This window comes from Pongo pygmaeus, chromosome 3, assembly GCF_028885625.2.
Source record: "Pongo pygmaeus isolate AG05252 chromosome 3, NHGRI_mPonPyg2-v2.0_pri, whole genome shotgun sequence".
NCBI lineage: Eukaryota > Metazoa > Chordata > Mammalia > Primates > Hominidae > Pongo > Pongo pygmaeus.
This window is the reverse complement of record NC_072376.2, coordinates 482,694-502,534: the sequence shown is the minus strand read 5'-3', so window position 1 is coordinate 502,534 and position 19,841 is coordinate 482,694. Positions and strand designations below refer to the sequence as shown.

The following is a 19,841-nucleotide window of genomic DNA, read 5'->3' as shown; positions in this document are numbered from 1 at the left end:
CCAGGCACATGAGACCATATGGTTCCATTTACACAAAACATGCAGAAGAGGCAATCTACAGACAATGATGCTGATTACCTAGGGTTGGGGGAGGGAGAGAAGACTGGGCTGGGGAAGAGGAAGGTGGCTGCAGAAGAGTATGGGGTTGCCGGGCGCGGTGGCTCACGCCTGTAATCCCAGCACTTTGGGAGGCAGAGGTGGGTGGATCACGAGGTCAGGAGATCGAGACCATCCTGGCTAACACGGTGAAACCCCATCTCTACTAAAAATACAAAAAATTAGCCGGGCGTGGTGGCGGGTGCCTGTAGTCCCAGCTACTCAGGAGGCTGAGGCAGGAGAATGGCGTGAACCCAGGAGGCGGAGCTTGCAGTGAGCCAAGATTGCGTCACTGCACTCCAGCCTGGGCGACAGAGTGAGACTCCATCTTTAAAAAAAAAAAAAAAGAAGAGTATGGGGTTTCTTTCTGAGGAAAGGAAAATGATGTAAAATTGACTGTGATGATGGTGGCCCAATGCGGTGAGTACACCAGAGTACAGTCCTGGCTCATGAAACAGGTATGATGAGAATAAAGAAAACAAAACAGAACCAACTCTCAGGACTGAAGCTGGTGATGAGTCTGGCACTTGCAGGCAGCCTGCACGCATGCAGCTGCCCCAACCATTCCTAGCTCTGCTCAGGTCAGACATTCAAGACGAAGAAGCGTTGGGAACAAGCCTCCCAAAATCTGGCCTTAAACTGGCCCTAAAACTGGCCATAAACAAAATCTCTGCAGCACTGTGACATGCTCGTGATGGCCATGACGTCCACGCTGGAAGGCTGTGGGTTTACGGGAATGAGGGCAAGGAACACCTGGTCCACCCAGGGCGGAAAACTGCTTAAAGGCATTCTGAAGCCACAAACAATAGCATGAGCGATCTGCGCGTTAAGGACATGTTCCTGCTGCAGGTAACTAGCCCAACCTATTCCTTTAATTCGGTCCATCCCTTCGTTTCCTATAAGGGATACTTTTAGTGAATTTAGTATCTACAAAAACAATGCTAATGACTGGCTTGCTGTTAATAAACACATGGGTAAATCTCTGTTCGGGGCTCTCAGCTCTGAAGGCTGTGAGACCCCTGATTTCCCACTTCACACCTCTATATTTCTGTGTGTGTGTCTTTAATTCCTCTAGCGCTGCTAGGTTAAAGTCTCCCGGACCAAGCTGGTCTGGGCAAAGAAGCTTCATAAAAAGATATAAGAGGTCAGGTGGAGATGCTTCCCCAACTAACCCTCACTTAAGTGAAAGGGCCATTCATTCAGCAAATATTTCTTGGCAACTATCATGTGCCAGGCAATGTTTCAGGCTCATGGTGGGCAAAACAGACATGGTCCTGTCCTCATCTGGCTTAAAGTGTAATGTGGAGGCAGATGTTACATGAATCCCATCGATAATCAATAAGTCTGCAATGATAAACTATGCCAAGAATGATGAATGGGGACAGCTAGAGAGACCAATCTGACCGGTGTGGGGCCTATCTACGGCATTTACAACCACAGAGACAGATGAGACCATACCTCCAGGGCGAATGCAGAACGAAACAAGAAGGCAGTCCGGTAAAAAAGACCAGGGAAAGGAAACTAGGCTAGCAACGGAGAGAAAAGGAGGAAAACCAGAAAGATGTGAGGTCCCAGAAGCTACGGGACCAGCAGCACTAAGGTTGCTGAAGGGTCAGTGAGAGCAGCGCCTGAAAGCGTCTGCTGTGCCTCACGGCACTGCAGAAATAACCGCTGAGCTCACCGCGAGTGATTCTGCGAGTGTGGCAGCAGAAGCCAGGCGCAAGTGGAAGGCAGCCGCCGACAGGACAGCAAGGCCGACGGCCATGAGGGCAGAGTGCGTAAGCTGGCGGCTGAGTCAGGACACAGGTCAAAGTGGGATGTGTGTGTGTTTGGGGCATGTCTGAATACTGACAGACGGGGCCTCTGTCTGTCCTGCTCTGGCTGGGTCCCATGACTCTTGTTGACACTGCTATTCAATAGATGGTTTACAATAATGCAAACTTTTAAAAAAGCTGAGGTATTCACGTTTCCTTCAGTTCACACATGCTGTCCAGATGTCTCTGAGCTACTGGCAATTTTTCTCAACAGTTCCAGATATCCAGGCAGCAACATTCATACAACAAAATTCTGACAAAGAGTAACTGTATTTTAAGGATTCGGGGAAGGAATGTAACTTCAGATCCCGAAAGAATAACTGTGTTTTAAGGATTCGGGGAAGGAATGTAACTTCGGATCCCGAAAGCCTTTTGCCCAATTACTTTTCATTCTTACATTGCTCGGGGACTTCAACCTTATGGAGCTTCTAAAAAATAGGTTTTCAAAATTAAAACCAGACTATAGAAAACAAATGTAATACATTTTCCAACTGTTAAAGCTCCTAAATTCTCACCGGGTTTCCTTTCAAACGCAGAGCTGATTAAAATCAGAGGTGTGTTCACCTCCTCGGTGGAGGAGGCCCCGTGACTTCCTGTTTGAGACATGCCATGGTCACCACAAAGAACCAGCAAACTGGGTAAAGGCACCTCTCTCTCCTATAAGGCAAAGGAAAAGCATTTCAACGGCGTTCAGACAGAAGAGAGCACATCATCTTAAGAAGACAATTTTCGGTTTTAGCTTTACTTTATAGAGTTGTAGCTCTTTCTCAATGAATTAGATTTTTTTTTCCTATGAGCTCATAGCCAGATCACAGGGTCACAGTCAAATAATGTCATAAATGAAGCTCACAGAACTGCACACAGCTCATGCAGCACAGCAGGCTGCATTTCTGCCCTCTGATGGCAGACGCTTTGTATCTGGTTTCTGTCTTTGCCACTGCCAAGCTGTGAGACTCTGGACATATTCTACTCCGTGCCTTGGTTGCCTCATCTGTCAAATGGAATCTTTCACAGGACTCTGGTGAGAACACAACACACAGCACAAGGAAAGAGCTCTGAGCCATGCAGGGGCACCCACCAGGCTTCTCTGCCCCTGGGGCTGCAGCCGCACAGCCTTTGCTGCTCCGGGACAAGCCAGGCAGGCTGTGCCTGACCCTCACTGCTGCTCCTCCTGCAACACTCGTGCACAGACCACATGGTCTGCCCCTCCCTCCCTTCAAGTCTCTGCTCACCCTGCACACGTCTTCAGGGAAGGCTTCTCTCAACACGCTGTTGAAAGCCCCTCCTCCTGCCCTCTGAGTTTCTGCAGCACCCGTCACTTGCTCACATACTTATTTACTCATCTTTCTCGTCTCTCCTGGCTAGAATGTGAGCTTCACGAGGGATTATCGACTGTTTCACTGACGCACCCAAATGCATGGACAAAAAGTGACACAGAACAGAAAGAGTGATACAGAACAGAAAGAGTGACACAGAACACAGAGAGTGACATAGAACAGAGAGAGTGGCATAGAACAAAGAGAGTGACACAGAACAGAGTGACATAGAACAGAGAAAGTGACACAGAACAGAGAGTGACACAGAACAGAGAGAGTGACACAGAACAGAGAAAGTGGCACAGAACAGAGTGACACAGAACAGAAAGAGTGGCACAGAACAGAATGAGTGACACAGAGAGAGTGACACAGAACAGAGTGACACAGAACAGAGTGACACAGAACATTAAGAGTGACACAGAACAGAATAACACAGAACAGAAAGTGTTGCACAGAACAGAAAGAGCGACACAGAACAGAAAGAGTAACACAGAACAGAGTGACACAGAACAGAGAGAGTGACAGAGAACAGAGAGAGTGACACAGAACAGAGTGACACAGAACAGAGAGAGTGACACAGAACAGAAAGAGTGACACAGAACAGAAAGAGTGACACAGAACAGAGTGACACAGAACAGAGAGATTGACACAGAACAGAAAGAGTGACACAGAACAGAGAGTGACATAGAACAGAGAGAGTGAGACAGAACAGAGAGTGACACAGAACAGAAAGAGTGGCACAGAACAGAAAGAGTGACACAGAACAGAGTGACACAGAACAGAGTGACACAGAACAGAGAAAGTGACACAGAACAGAGAAAGTGACACAGAACAGAGAGAGTGGCACAGAAGGTCTTCAGGAGGTATTAGTTGAATGAATGCATACACGGGTAGGAGTGAGAGCTGCTGTTCTGCAGGGCTGCAGGAAGACGGAGTCAGTGCAGTGGACACTGAGACAGTGCTGCCTGTGGCATGCGTCCCCTGGCTGGCAGACTGATGGTGGACATTCACACAGGCACCCTGAATTCACTCCGGCAGTTGCATTTATTCTAGGGAATATCCACGTGAAACCACGTCGGCACACAGTGCGCGACGGCGAGCCTCACCTTCGACTGCAGCGAGGTGTGGATCTTCATCAGCACGCTGTCCATCTCGCTCAGCTTGTGCCCAATCAGGGGGCTGTTGGGCCCTGAAATGTGGCCGATGTGGTCCAGCCCCAGGTAGTGGAGGATTAATATGTCCCAATCTCCTCTTTTTAATACTTTATCCAAATGCCTCGTGACATTATTATCCACCTTTGAAGGGGAAACACATGTATAAACAGCTCGCCTAATTTCTCTGGATCTTCGCTCCCCGGGGAAAAGGCAACAGTCATCTTAAAATCTAGGGGTTTATTCAGGTAACAGGATTTGGGGGAGTTGAAACACAACAAAATCTATGTCATTAAAAATAAATAAACAGGCTGGACACAGCAGCTCACGCCTGTCATCTCAACACTTGAAGAGGCTGAATCGGGAAGACGGCTTGAGGCCAAGAGTTCAGGACCCGCCTGGGCAACATAGCAAGACCCCACGTCTATAATAAATAAATGAACATTAGCATTGGATTAAACTTTTGCTATTATTGTTTTTATGTTTCTAGGCTATGGACTGAATATATTATACAGATAATTTATATGAGCAACGGTTGTTCTGACAAAAATATTTTTCTGTAGGATCACTGCTGGGCTTAATGGGCATAACTAAAGGTGAGCAAATGGGCAAGTTAAATAGATCCCAAGTTGTCATGAGGTAACTAAGGGCAAAGGGCAGTTAATTAAAGACAGGACAGTACCCAGCGTTAAAGTAACCAGCAGGATGGTGAAGATGAGGGCATCTACATGTGTCCTACAAGAAGGCTGTTCTTAGAGAGAAAAAGACACAGCACTCAATGATGACACTTATTTCTGAAATAAACACATCACGGAGGAGAGATGAGCAATTGATCAGCCCCAGATAGAGCTGTCAGCCTGGTGAGCCCTGACCCCTTAGCTAGCTCATCTCCCTCCCACTAAAAAAACTCCTATGAAGAGAAGTTTTTCTCAGTGATGCCATATATAGTCAGGAAAACTCAGTCATTACTGAAAAGTAACTGTTGAAAAGCGCCCCACTTTGCAACAGGATAGGATTACGGATGCTCCGTAAGGCCCAGCCATCTAGACCCCAGGTCAGGCAGGTGTGTGCTGGTGTGCTCCTGCCTCAGCCCCAGGTCAGGCAGGTGTGCTGCTGTGCTCCTGCCTCAGCCCTAGGGTCTGCTTTCTAACATGCGGGTCTAATTTTTGTTGGAAAAGCTCCAGGAAAACCCCCTCAGGACCAGGCCCCACCCAGTCGGCCACCTGCCCTCAGGGCACGATGAGGCTCGGCTTGCAGCAGAACCAACAGGCTGTGGAGTCCTACAGCTCTGCCATGTGCAGAGGCTACCAGCCTGTTCTGCCCACCTGGGGAGTCCCCACTCACCCATCACATCTCGGCTCAGACGGCCCCTTGGCTGTGTCACCCTTCCTGATCCTCTCTGCCCCCCAACGGCACTCAGCTGTTCTAAGCTTTGGATTCCATAAAACTCTGCTCACACCTGCTTCCGGTTTGTATTTCTGGGTTGTTAACTGATTATGTCAGTGAATAATTTTTATACCTGTCCATAGTACTCCCTATAAATTAATAAAACCAAATACAAAATGGTATCATCTCTCACTAAGTAATGGTGATGCCAGGCTCTATCTAGTATGATATTCTAGTATGATATATTTTCTTATTTTAAAAACTGACCTCTGTGTAATCTGACACGAAAAATGAGGTTGTTCCATCATATTCCACAAAATGCTTTGGGAATAATTTAATCCAGGTTTCATCTCCATAAAAGATTATTCTTTTTCCAGCTGCTTTTGCTTGTCTTATCACACTGTCTTCCAGCAGTGCAGGAGAATTGAGGTTCCTGATGACATCGACGAAGCCAGGAAGGCTCCCCGTCATCAATGCCTGCAGTCAGAAAATGCAAGAATTAGGCCACTGAATCCAAAACTGGAGCATGAAAAGGGCACTGAAGATTTTTTTTTTTTTTTTTTTTTTTTTTCTGAGACAGGGTCCCTCTCTGTTGCTCAGGATGGAGTGTGGTCATGCAATCAGGGATCACTGCAGCTTTGAACTCCTGGGCTCAAGCGGTCCTTCCACCTTGTCCTCCCAAGTAGCTGGAACTACAGATGTGTGGCACCACACCCGGCTTTTCGGCTTTTTTTTTTTTTTTTTTGGGTAGATACAGGGTCTCACTATGTTGCCCAGGCTGGTCTGAAGATTTTTTATGGATAAAATAGGTGAGCATAAAGCTAGGGTATCCCTAGTACTGGTGGCTGGGTCAATGTTAGGACAGTAATTAGGGTAAAGAAGGGAAAGAAGCACATAGATTCTGGTAAAAAACTGTAAACTCAATAATAATAAAGATAACCATATTAAAGGACATTCATGGCTCCTAATAATCCTTCCAGCTGACAAGAGGTTAAAGGAGGCGGCTAAGGATAGCGAGACAACAGCAGCCGCCAGAGAAGCAGCTATGGGTTCGTGACATCGCTGAGGCAAACGGCAAAGTGAGGTATACATTAGAAACATTAACCTGTGTATTCAAAGCCTCTGCCAGGTTCCCAATTAAGATTCAAATCTCCATGTGACAAGCAAAGTCCATACGACTCCTAACAATCCAGCAATTTCAATGTCTACCTTTGCGTGGAAAACCAGGATGAAAGCGGTCCTAAAGCGTGAACTTTCAGCAATTTGCAAAGTGAACGGGGGGCCAGGGAGGCCAGTGGGATAGTCTCTTCTGCTCCCACCCTCAATGTTGCACCATATTTTCTGGGAGGGGTGGGAGGTGACATGCCCTTATACCCTTCTGATAATAGAATTGAGTCAAGAATTTCCCTGATTTTAGCATAGAACCTAAGAGGCCATAGTAATGGGTAACAGATCTCTGTGATTTAGAGTTATACAGCCACCCCAGCCAGCACTGGCATCCTGGAACCTGTGCAATGAAAATAAACAGGAACCTGGATAACACCAGCAGGTGAAATAATTTTACCAAGACATCTTTAACAGTAAATAAATGCAAGTATGAATTATCCAGACTTCTGGAATGCCACAGGGAGGAGCTCAGCAAAATCTCTCTCCCAGGAGCAATAAAACTGGATGAAACTATCAAAAGCAACCATTTTAGTACTTTGGAAATTCACCAAAATTACAGAACAGATTGAGAAGTGATATTTAAGAAAAAACCGGAATCTCAGTAAGAACAGCAAGTGCCCATGGTGTTTCTACACAGGGCGGCTCCCACCTCCCTCCTTTCCAGCTCCACGCTGCAGCAGCCACCCAGAAGCCCCACGCCCAGGGAGGTTATGAAAACACATCAGGGGTGCTGAAGCACAACCTCTGACCAATCACTGGCTGACCACTAAGCTACGCGGAGCCAGGGCCAGCACTCAGAAAGACAGGCTTAAAGATAAAAACAAGAACTTAAAAACCAAAAGAACCAAAAGACCTACGTCAAAACATCAGTTGCCACATGCTCCCGGGGAGACAGACTGCAGAAGTCATTTAGGAAGTCACTATACAAACAACCAAAATAACCCTAACAGCCACTGACATTCCTAGGGTGGGGTCAGAATTGAGCTGAGGTGGGATTTGCCTGGATATACACATTTGTTAAATGCTGTACATGCAAAAATGTAATTGTATAAAAATTGTATTTCAATAAAGTTATTTTTTAAAATGTGAGCCTCTCTCACCCCAAAATTCTACTCCTTGAAAGGCAGTCAATTACTCTTGGTGAGTATCCTTTTAGACTCTTTTCTCTGTGTGTGTGTGTGTATAAAATCACAAATATATGAAGATATACATTTTTTACCAAAATGGTAGTAAACTATACAAATTACTCTCAAACTTCTTCAATTAATAACAAAGCATGAACGTCTTTACCTAGGGAAAATACAAGCGTTTTATCTTTTATCCAAACAGCTACAGAGCATTCCAGTGTGTGGCTGTACAATAACGTATTTAACCAAGACCATTTTACTGGGCATTTATTTTAAAGAGCTTCCTATGGAAGTGCCACTTGAACTGAGATCTGAAGGTTGAAAAGTTGTGGAGGTGAGGTGGGACTTTCCAGAGTAAAACACCTGCAAACTGCAAAGGCTCCAGGCAGAAAAGACAGCAGCACCCAGGAGGAACTGAGCTGTGTGTGACCTGTGTGGTTGAAGGGCAAGGGAACACGGAAGGGGGCCTATATGAGGATGAAGAGGTAAACGGGAGCGAGACCACACAGAGCCTTGAGGCACGGGTGACAGCGTACGGTGTTCAAACCCGGCAGAGCGTAAACTACTGAAGGGTTTTTTTTTTGTTTTGAGACAGAGTCTCGCTCTGTCACCCAGGCTAGAATGCAGTGGCATGATCTCGGCTCACTGCAAGCTCTGCCTCCCAGGTTCACGCTATTCTCCTGCCTCAGCCTCCCGAGTAGCTGGGACTACAGGCGCCCGCCACCACGCCTGGCTAACTTTTTGTATTTTTGGTAGAGACAGGGTTTTATCGTGTTAGCCAGGATGGTCTCGATCTCCTGACCTCATGATCCGCCCGCCTCGGCCTCCCAAAGTGCTGGGATTACAGGCGCAAGCCACCGCGCCCAGCCGTACTGAAGAGTTTTAAAGAGTAGTGTAGCAGGGTCTGATTTGTATCCAGATGGGATTTGGGCCAAGAAAAGGTGCTAGGGCATTTATAACAGTTCAGACTGGAGCCCACGGCAGCCTGGACGACGGTGGTGGCAGTGGAGATACTGGCTCTGTCAACCTGTATTCACATCCACAGTATTTCAAGAGCACCTGTTCACCTCGTTTCCTGTGTGGGGCAGGGATCATCAATCTTTAAATTTTTACAATACGATAAACAAAAACTGACTTATGGGTTGTTTTGTTTGCCCTGCTCTGATTACTAGTCAAGAATCTCTGCATATGTTTATTGGCCATTCCGCTTTCTTCCTCGGTGGATTCCGTTATATACTCGGCCCAGTTTCCATAGGGCTGTCCCTCCTTGATCTGAACCTCTTTATACATCATGGACTTAACATCTTGTATGTCATGTCCACTGTTAATAATTTTTTCAGTTTATCATGTTAGTTGACTTTGTTTACAACATTTGACAATATAAAAGTTTTCTGTTTTCATCCCTTCTTTTGTGGCTTTTACAAGGCACCTCCCTCATCCTCACACTAGCTTGGGTTCCCACCGATATTTTTAAAGAGGGTAGGGACTACTTGGCATCCCCTCATCCCAGAAAGCGTGCAGGCAGCGAGTGGGCTGCACTCACAGTCCTAGGAAATCTAAGGGAAAGCTCAGGTCTGTCAATCAATGCCAGCTATTATTATGACTAGAAAGTTCTTGAAGAATGAAAAGGCATTCAAAAATGAGTTACATGACTTTAAAACAAAGCTACTGCAGGGTCTTAGCAAGTGAAAGCACACACTGGACATGTCAGGGTTGGCGTCTGGTTACAAATGTATCAACACCAGGAGATGCTCTGAGCCCTTTCTCAGACTGGAGGCAGGGCAGGGGACACCTTCCTCAACCAACACTGCCCAACCCCAACCTACCAAACTCCAGAGCTGTACAATCCTAACTCCAGTATGGGCTTTCTGTTCTAGCTCCTCCCTGATGGGGAAATAAGGAGCAAGAATCCTCAAAGGACTGAAAACGAAACAAAACACTAGCTCTGGGGTGAGGCTCCCCAGCAAAGGTGAAATAAAACCAATAAGCTGCAGACAGAGGCCCCAAGAACCACAGTGCCAACGTGCTGATCTGAATAGAACCTGGAGCCTGCACAATCACCTATTCATTTTCTCAAATCTGCCTGTTAAATCTTAAAAAAAAAAAAAAAGGAGAAAAGGGTTCCTTCCACACTTCTGATAGAGCAGATAAAGAAATTGGTGTTCCTGAAGATCAGGGGCCTGGATGTCTTTCTTCCAGATTCCCACAGCTAGTTTCAGCAGAACGGCAGAAACTCTGAGTGCTGTGATCAAAGGTGCCTGCCCCTCTCCCCTTCATTCTCTCACACCTCCCCCTCCATTCCTTCCAGAGCAGTTGTCACTGTCTGAAACCATCTTCATTGATTCATATTTTACCGATTTTCTACCCCTCCAATTAGAAAGTAAGCTTCATGAGGACAATGCTGTCTTGTTCTTCACTGCATCCCTCCTGTCTAGAACAGTGTGGCACACAGTAGATGCTCAATAAATATTGCTGAATGAAGGTCACATCAAATTTAAATGTGGCAGAGAGAGTAAGAAACTCAAGGAAAAAATCAGTGAGCGATATGGCACTATGCTTCCTTCAGTCTCAGACTGCTTTCATGCAGTGAACATTTGCCGAGCATCTACAAATGGGGCTGCCCCCAAGCCTTAAATCATTAAGTAGCTCCTTCTCACCAAATAATAAGGTGTCACATGATCAATGACACAGCTAAGGCTCTGTCAGAGACTTTATGCCACGCTCACATGCGATACACTCACAAACACACTTCAATCCCTCTGCTCCTTTCTGTCCCCACCTTTATTCATCCTTCCAGTCTCAGTTTAAATGCAATTTCCTCAGCCAGGCTTTCTCACCCACTAATCATCACATCTTGTTCTTTCTCATCATGCATTAACTACACTTTACAACTGCATGTTTTCATATGCTCCTTTGTTGAGTGGCTGTATGTCTAAAGACTAAAAGCTACATGAAGGCAGAGATACTATTTTTTCCCCAATTGTATACCCATTAAAATATCACCACATAGTAGTTGCTCAAAAGTTTTTGAGCCAATCAATAAAGGCTTACTTTTTTCTTTACCCATGGTTCCTGGGAAATGCATTATGTACTTCAAAGCTGCTGTCAGTCGGCTGGACACCTGAAGGATATGGTGGAAACAGTGGTAATTGTTGAGGCCAGAACATACTGATTTGATCATTATGTACTCTGGTGGATAATTTTGGAGAAGTCACATTTAACTTATCTGAGTTTGCTTTCCTATCTATAAAGTCTAGAGAATGAACTAGATTAACTCTAAAGGCTCCTTCTAAGATTGTAAATGACCCAGTGACGATTAAAGAAGAAAGCAGGTTACCAAGAATGGCATATCTTGGGGTAGGTTAGCCTGGATGATCTTGCTCTAAATCTTTTATACTTCCCATGAAGCATGAGCTTTGGCTACTTGACGAGGGGCACAAATGATGGGTCTCAGTTCCGTCCTGTGTGAGGCTCCTTCAGCATTCTATTGCCCCAGCCAACTGACAGCACAAAATTTCCACTTTCTTAAAATCGCAACTCCAAGCGAAAGACTACAGAGGCCCCCTCTAAATCTTCAAAACAGCCAAACCATGATTCATAAAACATTAAGGCAAACTTACCTTGATTCGAGGCATAGTAACTGTAGGTGGCTTTGCTTCAGCCACAAAACTGTGAGATGCTCCTTTTTCCACAAGGTAAGTTGTGTAGGGCATAAATTTCACACCCTTCGACCCAAACACAAAATCATCTCTCAAGGCATCTATCAGAACAATAACAACTTTACTGAAGAGAGGTGGTGGCAGCGTGGTCCAGTTAGAACTGGCTCCTAAGTGTTTGAAAGAAAAAAAGGAAATTGAACTTTAAACTTATCTTAGCCTTCAAGTACCTTCACAATCTAGCTTCTACCTACTTCTCCAGCACATACCCTGTGATATCTACATAACCCAACCCAAAAGGAGGCGACTTGTACTTGGTAGGTAGTGCTGGGGGGAAAGGACGGGGGTTAACAGGAGTAATCTTAGGGACCCACAGTACTAAGCAGTGAATTATCCTTAGTAGGGTGAGGAGTACTTGGGTAGGGGAATCCCTACGTAAGGGTCCTGGAATGGGACATTTAGAGAGCTTGACCTAAAACGCACAGCTGCAGCTACGGGATGGCTGGGCGTTTATATACTGCGTTTACATGGTCAGCGGATGGTGGTGTGTGCACGTGGTCCAGAACCAGGGCGTCTTTACTTGCTCTATATAGCTGGGTAGGTGAAGGCTAGGAAGAGGCCTAACGCAGAGAGGCCTTAGCCCCTAGGCAGGGAAAACATCTTGGAGGAATGTAAGAGACTCAAACGCGAGGGGATCGGCCGGGGTCTTATCTGTTGTGTGCTAGGGTGCAAAAAGGGCGCCTAGAACAGGGAGTGACCCAAAGGCTGCTCAGGAAAGGGGCCGGGGCTCTGGACGAGTAAAACTGGAGAGGCCGGATCCCAGGTATGGACACAGCTTACTTTGTGGTGATCAGGAAGGAAGGTCGAAGTGGGGTCAGTAGAGGTGGTTGCCACAAAGTTGTAATAATACAGAAAAGAGACGCTGGAGCGGTTGAAAAAAAATTTCTGAGGTGGGGACCATAATGGAAGAGACCATCGGGGAGCGTCGAGAAGAAATCCGAGCAGCGAGGCTCAGAAAAAAGGTTTTCTAGGGGATGTGGGGTCAAGGGAGCGGAGACGCCGGGGAGGGGTCCGTACCAGCCGACGGTTGCGGCTCTGGGGGCTCCGCTCCGTGTTCCGCTCTGGCAGAGGAACGAACGGGAGCCGGGAAGAATCCCCGAAGGAAGACCGCGATCCCTAGCACCTCGATCGCTACGCAACAGGTAGCGAAAGTCCCGGAGCCCAGCCGCATCGTGGACACGCCAGGCTGGATGCGGAACCGACCCCACCTGGAGCCTCGCCCTGCTGCAGCCGCGCTTCCGGCTCCAGGTAGCCTCCTCTAAGCAAGACCACCAGGCCTTATCGTCGCAGCAACAGTGGCGTCACGTCCGCCGGCGCGCCACAGTGGCGTGTCACTTCCGCCAGCGCGTCACAGCGGGGCGTCACCTCGGAAATACGCACAGCGGGCGGTGCTACCGGCTCCGTGGGGCCGCCTTCCCGGCGAGTCCGCGAAGGTCGCCGCCCATGGCGTGGTACGAGGTTTTAAAAATTTTTTAATTTCTGGGTCGCCAAGATGTCGTTCCCAAAGTATAAGCCGTCGAGTCTGGGCACTCTGCCTGAGACCCTCGACCCAGCCGAATACAACATATCTCCGGAAACCCGGCGGGCGCAAGCCGAGCGGTTGGCCATAAGAGCCCAGCTGAAACGAGAGTACCTGCTTCAGTACAACGATCCCAACCGCCGAGGGCTCATCGAAAATCCTGCCTTGCTTCGTTGGGCCTATGCAAGAACAACAAAAGTCTATCCTAATTTCAGACCCACGCCTAAAAACTCACTCATGGGAGCTCTGTGTGGATTTGGGCCCCTCATCTTCATTTATTATATTATCAAAACTGAGAGGGATAGGAAAGAAAAACTTATCCAGGAAGGAAAATTGGATCGAACATTTCACCTCTCATATTAAGTCTGGCAATGATGACTATATGTATTCCTGCCTAAATAAGTCGTCTCTTAATCATTAAATAAATAAATAAATAAAATAAAAATTTTTTAATTTGGAAGGCCGGGTGCAGTGGCTCACGCCTTTCTTTAATCCCAGTACTTTGGGAGGCCGAGGTGAGCGGATCACGAGGTCAGGAGATGGAGACTATCCTGGCCAACATGGTGAAACCCCATCTCTACTAAAAATACAAAAAATTAGCGGGGCGTGATGGCGGGTGCCTGTCGTCCCAGCTACTCGGGAGGCCGAGGCAGGAGAATCGCTTGAACCCGGGAGGCGGCGGTTGCAGTGAACCGAGATCGCGCCACTGCACTTCAGCCTGGCGACAGAGCGAAACTCTGTCTCAAAAAAAAAAAAAAAAAAAAAAATTCAATCCAATACCTCAGGCAACTGGTAAATATTTTAATGATTAACTTCGTTTTAAAGATTCCACATGAGTGAGATCATGAGGTATTTGTCTTTCTGTGTCTGTCTTATTTTGCTTACATGATATCCTCAGGTTTATCCATGTTGTGGCAAATGATAGGGTTTCATTCTTTTATTACAGCTGAATAGTACTCCATGTGTATATATACCACATTTTCTTTGTTCTGAAAGGAAAATCTTGGGGCCCCAAAATTACTAAGCTAAGGGAAAAGTCAAGCTCGGAACTGCTCAGGACAAACCTGCCTCCCATTCTATTCAAAGTCATTCCCCTGCTCACTGAGATAAATGCATATTCTGATAGCCTCCTTTGGAGAGGCTTATCAGAAACTCAGAAACTGCAACCATTTGTCTCTCACCTACCTGTGACCTGGAAGCCCCCTCCCTGCTCCAAGTTGCCCCCGCCTTTCTGGACAGAACCAATGTCCTTCTTTTTTTTTCTTTTTCTTTTGAGATGAAATCTCTGTCGCCCAGGCTGGAATGCAGTGGCGTGATCTCAGATCACTGCAACCTCTGCCTCCCGGGTTCAAGCAATTCTCCTGCCTCAGCCTCCTGAGTAGCTGGGATTACAGGTGCCCGCCACCACGCACGGCTAATTTTTGTATTTTTAGTAGAGATAGGTTTCACCATGTTGGTCAGGCTGTTCTTAAACTCCTGACCTCGTGATCCGCCCGTCTCGGCCTCCCAGAGTGCTGGGATTACAGGCATGAGCCACTGCGCCCGGCCTGTTTTTGTTGTTGTTGTTTTGTTTTGAGACGGAGTCTCGCTCTGTCGCCCAGGCTGGAGTGCAGTGGCGCCATCTCGGCTCACTGCAAGTTCCGCCTCCCGGGTTCACGCCATTTTTTTTTTTTTTGGTAAGAAAGCTTAAAGAAAAATAATTTTATATGAGAAAGAATCTTGTATAGTAAATTTAGACCTAGAATAAAATGACTGTTTGTTTAAGAAAGAGGGATGTTCAGGACAAATCAGAAAATCCAAACATGTCATGAATGTTCTGTGTAAGTCACAATAAAAGGATTTATAAAAAAAAAAAAACCCAAAACTTTTATATGATCAAGTTGTCTTTAAAGGGAAATTATAATGCTCTTTCTAGAGATTGGGCTTGATGTAAAAAAAACACTTATACACTAAATTATTTGTTAGAAAAATGAAATTTTCTTAAGGGATTGATTTACTCTTAATAAATTATAAGAGATTTTAATTTTTTTAACCTGAAGTTCAACTTTTATTGCATCTTGCCATTTTTTGGCTTTCTCTACCCTTTGAAAAGATACGTTTTCTTAGAGGTCTAAAGGGAATGTTTTTTTCCAACATAATATTCTGTGCACTGCAGAAGGTCTTTTTCTTTTGCCTTTTGGTAACTGGCCTGACAGATTTTATGTTTTATCGAAATAATTTCTATTCAGTTATTAAGTTTATTTTGCTTAGGAAAAAACTGAAATTTAATGATTTTTTTTTTTTTTTTGGAGACGGAGTCTCTCTCTGTCACCCAGACTGGAGTGCAGTGGTGTGATCTCGGCTCACTGCAAGCTCTGCCTCCTTGGTTCACACCATTCTCCTACCTCAGCCTCCCAAGCAGCTGGGACTACAGGCGCCCGCCGCCACGCCCGGCTAATTTTTTGTATTTTTTTTTTTTTAGTAGAGATGGGGTTTCACCGTGTTAGCCAGGATGGTCTCGATCTCCTGACCTCGTGATCTGCCTGCCTCGGTCTCCCAAAGTGCTGGGATTACAGGCGTGAGCCACTGCATCTGGCCTAAGTTTTTTTTTTAAATTAAGATTATTACATCCGTTTATCTTTCTGTATGTGCTTTTAAAGTACTTGTGACATTAAGTTACAGGGCTTTCACTCCTGGGTCTAAAAAGGACACCAAGTCCTGCTAAATCTTAAACACAATGTTGCTTTGTCATGACATAGTCTGAAGCCACTTGTCTTTGATAGGGATTATGGGAACCTCTCATACATGTTGGAAGGATGTGTCTTGTCTGGAATTTTGTGTTTATTTTTTAGTTAAAAGGGTTTGTTCATGTTTCCTCTTAAGAGTCTCTAACCACTTGCTCTACCTGTTGCCTGTATTTAGCATTTCAGTCTGCTCTTGAAACATTTACATTGGGTCTTAGCAGACCCAAGCTGTCCTTCCAAAGTGTATCACCACCATTTGTTTCAGCACTCTTTGTTATTGGAGGCAAAAATCAGTTTTTGTTTTGTTTTGTTTTGAGATGGAGTCTCACTCTGTTGCCCAGGCTGGAGTGCAATGGCACGATCTTGGCTCACTGCAACCTCCACTTCCTGGATTCAAGCCATTCTCCTGCCTCAGCCTCCTGAGTAGCTAGGATTACAGGCGCCTGCCACCACACTCGTCTAATTTTTTGTAGACACGGGCTTGAGCTATGTTGGACAGGCTGGTCTTGAACTTCTGACCTCGTGATCCACCTGCCTTGGCCTCCCAAAGTGCTGGGATTGCAGGTGTGAACCACCGTGCCCAGCCCAAAAATCAGTTTTTGTAAAGCCCCCAAAAGCCAGAAGTAAGGATGCATGTGTCAGTATTTTTCTTCTCTTTTAAGGAAGAAGACAGGAGTTGACAGTTTACTCCTAATGGCACAGTGCTACACTGAGGAGGAGGAAGAGCTGTGGTGGGTAGATGTAACAAACATTCCTTCCTGTTCTTTTTTTTTTGAGATGTAGTCTCGCACTGTCCGCCGGGCTAGAGTGCAGTGGCATGATCTTGGCTCACTGCAACCTCCACCTCCCAGCTTCAAGAGATTCTCCTGCCTCAGCCTCCCAAGTAGCTGGGATTACAGGCATGAGCCACCACGCCCAGCCTGCACAGGGTTCATTTTTAACCTTCTGCTGTGTAAGGTTACATCCACTTATAAACTGTGCACACATGCACGTGCACACACACACATTTGTTCACAAATGGAAACAATATAATGACAATTATTTTAATGTTTTACATTTCATAACCTTTCTGGCCTATGGTGTTTTGAGTAGGACACCTGAGATTTGAAGAGGAAAGCAAACCTCTAAAAAATAAAATGTTAGCTATTTGTGAATTTTCAATTTTTTATTAGCCATATCAAAACTAATAAAAAGAAACAAGTGAAATTGTTTGTGATAATTTTATTTTTTTATTCTTTATTTTTATTTTTTTTGAGACGGGTCTCACTCTGTTGCCCAGGCTGGAGTGCAGTGGCGCAATCTTGGCTCACTGCAAGCTCTGCCTCCCGGGTTCACGCCATTCTCAGCCTCCCGAGTAGCTGGGACTACAGGCGCCCACAACCATGCCTGGCTAATTTTTTGTATTTTTAGTAGAGACGGGGTTTCACCGTGTTAGCCAGGATGGTCTCAATCTCCTGACCTCGTGATCCGCCCGCCTCAGCCTCCCAAAGTGCTGGGATTACAGGTGTGAGCCACCGCACCCGGCTGTTTGTGATCGTTTTAACTTATTGTATCCAAAATGTTGGCCGGGCACGGTGTCTCATGCTTGTAATCCCAGCACTTTGGGAGGTCGAGGTGGGTGGATCACGAGGTCAAGGGATCGAAACCATCCTGGCCAATATGGTGAAACTTCATCTCTACTAAAATACAAAAAATTAGCCAGGCATGGTGGCGCGTGCCTGTAGTCCCAGCCACTTGGGAGGCTGAGGCAGGAGAATTGCTTGAACCCTGGAGGCAGAGGTTGCAGTGAGCCAAGGTCACACTGCTGCACTCCAGCCTGGCGACAGAGCAAGACTCTGTCTCAATAAATAAATACAATTAAATTTAAAAACCCAAAATATTATTGTTTTAATATGTGATCAATATGTAATTAGAAATAAGGTATATTTCTGATCTGATTCTTCTAAACCCACTATTTTACGTTTGCAGCACATTTTACTTCAAACCAGCTACATTCCTCCCCAGTAGCTACATATGTCAGGTGGCTGCCACATTGAGTGCAGCCATGAGGGCTCTGACCTCAAGAAAGTGAGGGCTTGAACACGTCTTTTCTGCTGGAAGTGAGGGAACAGCCTCTCTACCAACTTTTCTCCTCAGGCTTAAGGGTGGGAGGGACAGTGCCTCTAGAGAGAGCAGGGGCTGCAAGCTGAGAGTGTCCACGTGAAGACCACGGTCTCCCAGTCGCTGTTTGGTGCCGGTGTGGTGGTCTCCTCAGTTCAGCCAGGCCTGGGCTCTCTTCCCATGACCAGGAAGAATAAGACATACAGACACCAGAGAGTGAGTTTGGCAGAGTAGGATTTATTAAGTAAAAGGAAACCTCTCAGCAGTAAGAGGGGACATGAAAGCAGGTTGCCAGAAATGGGGCTGAGTTCTGGGTCTTTTATGTGGCAAGAACAAGGAAATCTTCTGTGGGTTCTGCCCAAATGGGAGGGGTCAATTTCTCTCCTAAGGGTGTTGCATCTGAGCATGCCTGGGGTTGACCACAGTGACTCTATCTTGGTTATTACCTATGAATGCCCAAGGGAAACCCATGGCAGGTGGAAAGGGTGAAGCTAAAACCAAAATACATAGGTCAGTAACATTATAAGGAGCTGGGTCAAGTTAATGACATTTGGGTTGATTTATTACACCTGGGCCTAAGTTGCGACAGTCGTTTCTGATCAACATCCTGGCATAAGAGGAAGTTCTTAACCACATTTCTTCCCGCTAGCTACTGGGGTGGTGCAGGTGCGGTCCGTTGGGTGTTTTTCCTCTCCTGAGACCCTCCCTCCCTATCTTCCTAACCAGCCTCTGACTGCCTCCTCTCTCAGAGGTTCCTCTTCCTTTTATTTTATTGTATTTATTTTATTTATTTATTTTTTTGAGATGGAGTATCGCTCTGTTGCCAGGCTGGAATGCAGTGGCGTGATCTCAGCTCAACTGCAATATCCACCTCCTGGGTTCAAGTGATTCTCCTGCCTCAGCCCCCTGAGTAGCTGGGATTACGGGTGTGCGCCACCACACCCAGCTAATTTTTGTATTTTTAGTAGAGATGCGGTTTCACAGTGTTGGCCAGGATGGTCTCAATCTCTTCACCTTGTGATCCACCCGCCTCGGCCTTCCAAAGTGCTGGGATCACAGGTGTGAGCTACTGTGCCCAGTTTCCTCTTCCTTTTAAATATCAGATGGTAAACAAGGAATGATGGGTCCACAGGAGGAGAGAGCACCATGTCTTCAGGTCTCTTCACAGCCTTGCCCTCCAGAGTTTAGATGTGGAGGGAATAGATTAAAGGCAAACTTCTGTTTTGCTATTTATCTTTGGACCTAATTGCCAGGCTGTAACTATGTGTTTTTCTCCTGTGGTGTGAGGCACTGTGTGAGTTTAAGCACCAATCACATGCATCCACTTCTACCTGCACTTCTATTCTCAGAAGGAAGACCATGAGTGTGAGTTGTCCATGTCCTTGATAGTTTGAACAAATCATTGAACAAAAAGCACAAAGGAATGTAAAACGGGAAGGAAGCAGCAAAAGCAAGAATTTATTAAAGTGAGATAGCACTCCACAGGGTAGGTGTGGGCCCCAGCAAGCAGCTCAAGGACCTGGTTATAATATTTTCTGGGTTTTAAGTACTCCTTTTGAGGTCCCTATCAGCTACCCCTTATCTGAATGAAGGATTTGGTCCGTGGCTAATCAAACGCTGAGGCAAATTGGTACCCCTTGCAGATGAAGGCATGGCCTGTGCTTGGCCCACGGCCACTCCAAGGCACTCTCCTTTTCTATGAGAGAACTGGTGCAAGGGGGAGGGT

The 19,841-nt window shown here is 46.1% G+C and overlaps 2 protein-coding genes across 5 annotated transcripts in view; one reads left to right on the top strand and one right to left on the bottom strand.

The window, feature by feature from the left end:
- The window catches only part of PIGG (phosphatidylinositol glycan anchor biosynthesis class G (EMM blood group)), a 41,489-nt gene extending 28,383 nt beyond the window's left edge, over positions 1–13,106 (bottom strand). For 2 of the 4 annotated variants that reach the window (XM_054486114.2, XM_063663438.1), the window contains exons 1-5: positions 12,791–13,074; positions 11,678–11,883; positions 6,031–6,240; positions 4,333–4,521; positions 2,426–2,567 (exon numbers count right to left, since the gene is read on the bottom strand). In XM_054486114.2, coding sequence (XP_054342089.1) covers positions 2,426–2,567; positions 4,333–4,521; positions 6,031–6,240; positions 11,678–11,883; positions 12,791–12,944 — 901 coding nt within the window. In that variant the 5' untranslated portion in view covers positions 12,945–13,074. Of the gene's footprint in view, positions 1–2,425; positions 2,568–4,332; positions 4,522–6,030; positions 6,241–11,677; positions 11,884–12,790 lie in introns of all 4 variants that reach the window. The other 2 variants (XM_054486107.2, XM_054486110.2) reach the window with 2 other exon arrangements.
- Positions 13,107–13,127: 21 nt separating this feature from the next.
- LOC129035579 (NADH dehydrogenase [ubiquinone] 1 beta subcomplex subunit 4) lies at positions 13,128–13,737 on the top strand. Its single transcript, XM_054486106.2, has one exon. It carries the CDS (start codon positions 13,266–13,268, stop codon positions 13,653–13,655), a length of 390 nt encoding a protein of 129 aa, XP_054342081.1. The 5' UTR covers positions 13,128–13,265; the 3' UTR covers positions 13,656–13,737.
- Positions 13,738–19,841: the final 6,104 nt, after the last annotated feature.